The 5,674-nt window shown below is 42.7% G+C and overlaps 1 protein-coding gene across 1 annotated transcript; it reads right to left on the reverse strand.

Annotated features, from left to right (window-relative positions):
• Positions 1-1,036: 1,036 nt before the first annotated feature.
• LOC120056454 (aquaporin-11-like) lies at positions 1,037-3,735 on the reverse strand. Its single transcript, XM_039004622.1, has 3 exons — positions 3,008-3,735; positions 2,589-2,705; positions 1,037-1,790 (listed from the first exon to the last, which is right to left on the reverse strand). The coding sequence occupies exons 1-3, from the start codon at positions 3,699-3,701 to the stop codon at positions 1,684-1,686; spliced, it is 918 nt and encodes a 305-aa protein (XP_038860550.1). The 5' UTR covers positions 3,702-3,735; the 3' UTR covers positions 1,037-1,683.
• Between the last annotated feature and the right edge of the window lie 1,939 nt (positions 3,736-5,674).

The following is a 5,674-nucleotide window of genomic DNA, read 5'->3' on the forward strand; positions in this document are numbered from 1 at the left end:
TCTAGCTCCTTGTAGCTAATCTAAGCGTATGGTCACTAGAGAGAGCTTGAGCTGACCGTTGACTTGGTGATAAAACCTAAAGACTGCATTCTATAGACAAGATGTGGTGGGTGTAACAGAGAGCCTGGAGGAGTAGAACAAAATCCCTCAGTTGCCCAAATAAAAGGATGATATAGAAACAAAGCCGGGTTGGGGGTTAAAACGGCACCAGGTGCAGATAATCACAAGATGAACCCAAAGTGTCTGAGTCTCCTGATCTGCATGGGAGGGGTGGAACCAGCCATGACTAAGCATTTAATGTCGGCTATATAAGAACCAGGATTCCTCTGGAAGGTTAAGCTCTCTGCAACACACACTTCAGAGTGTGCGGTCGACCAGCTTCATTATTGCAATAATGAATCAATGTTAAAGATTGATTTGTTTGAATAATTGTCCAAATCTCTCTCAGTATACATGAATTTCCACGACACAGCATCATGCAGTGGGGATGTTTTTCAGAGGCAGGGACTGGGAGACTAGTCAGGATCGAGGGAAAGATGAACGGAGCAAAGTATAAAGATCCTTGATGAAAACCTGCTCCAAAGTGCTCAGGACGTCAGACTGGGACGAAGGTTCACCTTCCAACAGGACAACGACTCTAAGCACACAGCCAAGACAACGTAGGAGTTGCTTTGGAACAAGTATCTGGACGTCATTGAGCAGCCCGGACTTGAACCTGATTGAACATCTCTGGAGAGACCTGAAAATAGCTGTGCCGCAACACTCCCCATCCAACCTGACAGAGCTTGAGAGGATCTGCAGAGAAGAATGGAAGAAACTCCCCAAATACAGGTGTGCCAAGCTTGTAGCGTTATATCCAAGAAGACTCGAGGCTGTAATCGCTGCTAAAGGTGCTTCAACAAAGTACTGAGTAAAGGGTCTGAATACTTATGTAACTGTCATATTTCCCTATTTTTTTTTTTTATAAATTAGCAAAAATGTCAATACCTGTTTTTGCTTTGTCATTATGGGGTGTTGTGTGTAGATTGAGGGGGGAAAAACATTTTTAATACATTTTAGAATAAGGCTAACGTAACAATAGAAAAAGTCAAGGGGTCTGAATACTTTACAGCAATGGCATACAATGCATTCGGAGTCATCCATAGTAGAAGGTTAATTTCAGTTCATGAGGTCATGACAGTTTCGGATAGTTTCATATAGGAACATGTTATGCCATTAGAGGTAACCCTGCACTAATGACAAATATTGCATAATGACAAAGTCCAGGGAGCCTTTTCTCAGCACATTTTCCATATAAAAATCTTACATTAAGTAAAAATGTTTTACTGATCAACAGCTGATGTTATGGCCCTTCTTTAGGGCAGCATAAATTGAAAATGAGTAGCAACTGTTTGTTGCATGGATGAGCACTTAGCCCTAAGCATAGACAGAATACTGTTTTTTGTTTGTGGCAGGCACCAATATTGATAATTTGATAGATTATAGATTTATGCCCACTACAGTTTTTCTTTTTTTGGGGGGGTGGGGGGTAAAATGATCAAAGTTAAGACTTAGTATGTGTGAACGCCCTTAGACCTAGTCATGTTAAGGTGACCATAATGATCAAAAACTAATGGCCGCCCTGGCACCATCCATATATAAAAGGGCCTACTCAGAGGGCTAAGCCACAATCTCAGTTGTGTGTTACTGTATCTTCTTCTTCTGGACAACAGGGATGCCCAGGCCCATTGTGCTTTTCCCAGATAGGAGTGGGATGATTTTGTCAAAGAGCAGGATGCACATTGCCATGCCTGTGAATATAGATAGATAGAGATTATACAGGGTACACTTGGGAGCAAGTTTTTCCTCTGTAGTCCAGCCCTGTCCCAAACCCCAGGGCAGGGTGAAACTCAATTGTCTTACACAAGAACCCATTTTTCTAGCCTGGTACCTCATTGTCATGCAAATGACCATAGGCTTTGAGCTAGAAGCATACGAGCCAGCAAGATACCACCCTGCATCCCACCCTGAAGCTAAGCAGGGTTGGTCCCTGGATGGGAGACCAGATGCTGCTGGAAGTGATGTTGGAGGCCCTCTTTCCTCTGGTCTAAAAACATATCCCAATGCCCCTGGGCAGTGATTGGGGACATTGCCCTGTGTAGGATGCTGTCTTTCAGATGGGATGTTAAACGGGTGTCCTGACTCTGTGGTCACTAAAGAGCCCATGGCACTTATTGTAAGAGTAAGTGTATTCACCACAGTGTCCTGGCTAAATTCCCAATCTGGCCCTCATACCATCATGGCCACCTAATCATCCCAGGCTTCCAATTGGATCATTCACTCCCCCCCGTAACTATTCCCCAGGTCGTTGCTGTAAATGAGAATGTGTTCTCAGTCAACTTACCTGGTAAAATACAAAAATTGTATAGCACAAACCGTTCTGGGACCAGGCTACCATTTCTCTATCCTAGTGGAACCAGAACGATATCATGACAACTCACATTCTGTTTCACTTCACGTATGACGAAGTGTGAGCGCTGTTGTCAGTCTGGTTGTCCAGGCTACCATTTCCTTTACAGCTAGTAGGAAAAATAGCACAAGTACTTTACCTATGACTGGTCCTAGCCAGTAGACAAAAGCATATTCCAGGAAGGTGTGTCCACTGCAGGGGAACTGGACGGAGAAGGCCATGATTGGGTTGAAAACAGCCCCTGAAATATGACCCCCTGAGATTGGGGGGAGTAGAGGGTGAAAGTTAATTGACATCTCAGTAGGATAGTTCCTCTCATGTTCATATAGGTTAGTGTAAATGCATTACATACACCCACGCCCCCCTTCTCTCCTTGCCTGCTTACACACAATCCAAGTCTCCATTTCTATTCCAGTCCCAAGTCTAGTAATTGCAAACAAATTCAATTAGCTTAATTGAAGTATAAATGACATGAGGGCACAAGCAGATAACTAGGCTATTATACTTCTGACTTATTAAAGTGTGGCGATGATCATAATGAAAATCAATTTGACAAACCTGAGTAAACCAGTGATGTAATGACAGCAGCGATGACAGGGGCGTGGAATCTCTCGTCTAGTTTATGAATGTGGAGGACTGCGGCTTGGACAGCGAAAGTGCAAGCCAGCTCCACACCAGCGGCCTCCAACAGGGACCCATTGATGGGACTGAAGCATTTAAATCCGAACCGTTTGTGCCTGAGGTGGTGGTCGGATAGACCCAAGGACCAAATGTGGGGCACGAGGAGCTGCGCAGCTTTCCCACCTATAAACATACAAGTTATGCGCGCCACCGCAGTTTTCCCTGTGATATTCTTGCGGTAAACGTTCTCGATAGCACCATTTGGGTTGGCGAACGCCCCGTGAAAAGTTATTACGTGGACCACCGTGATTATGAAAGTCAGTGTGAGTGCTATATGCGGTTCGATTCTGCCAACTATGCCCAGGACTTTGAGTTCGTGCGTACATGCACAGAGCTGGTAGGTCGAGACAATTTCCACTAGGTAAATCGCATAATCCTTGCCAGAGAAGAGGCGCGAGATCAGTCTGCGCGTCGCCTCGCAGAGAAGTACTGTTGTCGCCAATAGTGCCAGTGAAATCCCCAAGTCTGTCATTCTCGGAGAAATTCGTTTTTTCGTTTCTTTTTCCGCTTCTCTCAACAACCGTAAATTTGGGTAACTTAATGCACCTCTCTGTGTAGTCAGTGACAACATGTATCAAAGTCCGCCGCGAGCCGAATGGCTAGCTCGACAAACGGAAGTTGCTTTCACTATTTGTGTCCGGAAGAACAGCAGAGGGCGCACCACACACACAATTAAAGTAGCCATGCCACATATCACAATTCAACTATGATTTATTTATTAGGCTGTATCCATTCCAGGGGCTTTTTTTATTTTCAGACTTAGCACATCATTAAAGGCACAGACTGGGATATTTTCTGCTGTTCAATGGAATTTCAATTAATGATATACCCATTGATATTGGGGCGGCAGGTAGCTTAGTGGTTAGAGCGCTTGGCCATTAACCGAAAAGTTGCTAGATCGAATCCCCGAGCTGTCAAGGTAAAAATCTGTCGTTCTACCCCTGAACAAGGCAGTTAACCCACTGTTCCTAGGCCGTCATTGTAAATAAGAATTTGTTCTTAACTGACTTGCCTAGTTAAATAAATTGATTATTGAAGAAAATAACTTCTACTTGCCTTAGGCTATACGGTTGTATTACCTAATGTTTCGTTTTTAGTTGTCTTTTCAAATGAATATGCTCCAGATTTGTAAAAGTATAATGATAGCTTACTTGCTATCAGATAATATGTAACAGCTACACATATCCATTCAACGTTCAGAAAAGGAATACATTCCTATACAATGTATCCTTTACAAGCTACTTTAACGTTTCTGTTTCATATGAGCTGGGTGATGAGCGGTAGAGGTATGTTGCTTGAACAAGAGTGACCCCTCTTGTTTTAAGTATGAAGAACTATGAAGATTCTCATTCCTTCCCCTCTCTAACTAATGATAGTTGGCCCTGCTCATGTCTTCTTGATAAAATCTACTGATAAAAGGGCAAATTCGAACTTCTATTTAAGACAAAATTGTACTTGGTCATGCATTGATGTAAATTTGAGACACAGGCTGCGTTTAGACAGAGGCCCAATTCTGATCTTTATTTCAATAATTGGTCTTTTGACCAATCAGATCATAAAATTACCTTTACATTTCTATTATGCGATACAGATTGAATAGAGCCCTAAATTAAAATGTAAGTGGAAGCTAGAATTTGCCCCATACTGGATGAAATACACCATTCATTCCTAGGTATTTTGTCAGGGCCTAATGAAGGCAGTGGTGTTAGTTGTGTAACAAATTGTGTAACACTATTGACTGCCCAAACTGTGTCATGTGATGCTGTGTGGATTAGCAAACAGTTTTACCACTGAGCCTACAGTATACTTATTTACTAAGTCAATACTGGCAGATCAGACCTGCAAACATGCCTACCTAATATGTTTGTGTCGTGACAGTGTTTATGATTAATTCCTGTTAAGTCATTCATAGTTTAAGTTTGTTATTAGGTTTTACTACAGCGCTATGAAGGCTTTACTACAGGTTCAAGTGTTTGTGTGATATGACACACACACACACACACAATCTCCCAGAATACACTCTCCTTCACAAATGATTCCTCACTTTCAGAAGAACGTCATGAACATCATTGACCAAGAAGTCTAGTACACAAAGGAGAGAATACATCGGTGAGGGACTTGATGTTCTGCTGTCACTGTATCAGGCTGAGCTGTGAGCAAGGAACCGTTATGTTCCAGTCAGACACACTGTGAAAAAGACAGTGCCTCAACCACCCTGTGGAGCAATTCGTGGTGTGGACTCCACCATTATTAGCTCTGACAGGATGCAACTGTGGAAAATTCACAAAATATATGGCAAGAGTTAAAATTGTGTTTTTGTGTGTTATGGTTTGATCGAGGACATAGTGGCCTCTGGGCATTTAGCCAACTGGAGACTATTAAGGAGCTTCGTTCCTCCGCCGTGCTATCAGGACAATCCATTACCTCAGGAAAATCCAGTCTGCTCTGTGCATCAGTGACTTTAGTAGTGCTGAGTGATTATTGCTTTTGGGGGTTGGTTGGTTTCAGTTCGATTATTACAAAATTATCATGGGTTTTCGATAT

This window comes from Salvelinus namaycush, chromosome 12 (assembly GCF_016432855.1).
Source record: "Salvelinus namaycush isolate Seneca chromosome 12, SaNama_1.0, whole genome shotgun sequence".
NCBI lineage: Eukaryota > Metazoa > Chordata > Actinopteri > Salmoniformes > Salmonidae > Salvelinus > Salvelinus namaycush.

Bases quoted from the DNA above. Each gene is read 5' to 3' on its own strand.
- LOC120056454 (XM_039004622.1), bottom strand. From the start codon at position 3,701: ATGTTGTCACTGACTACACAGAGAGGTGCATTAAGTTACCCAAATTTA. The intron at 2,706-3,007 runs GTTTGTCAAATT...CCCCAATCTCAG, and splicing joins TACATCACTGGTTTACTCAG to GGGGTCATATTTCAGGGGCT. The intron at 1,791-2,588 runs GTAAAGTACTTG...CTATATTCACAG, and splicing joins CTGGCTAGGACCAGTCATAG to GCATGGCAATGTGCATCCTG.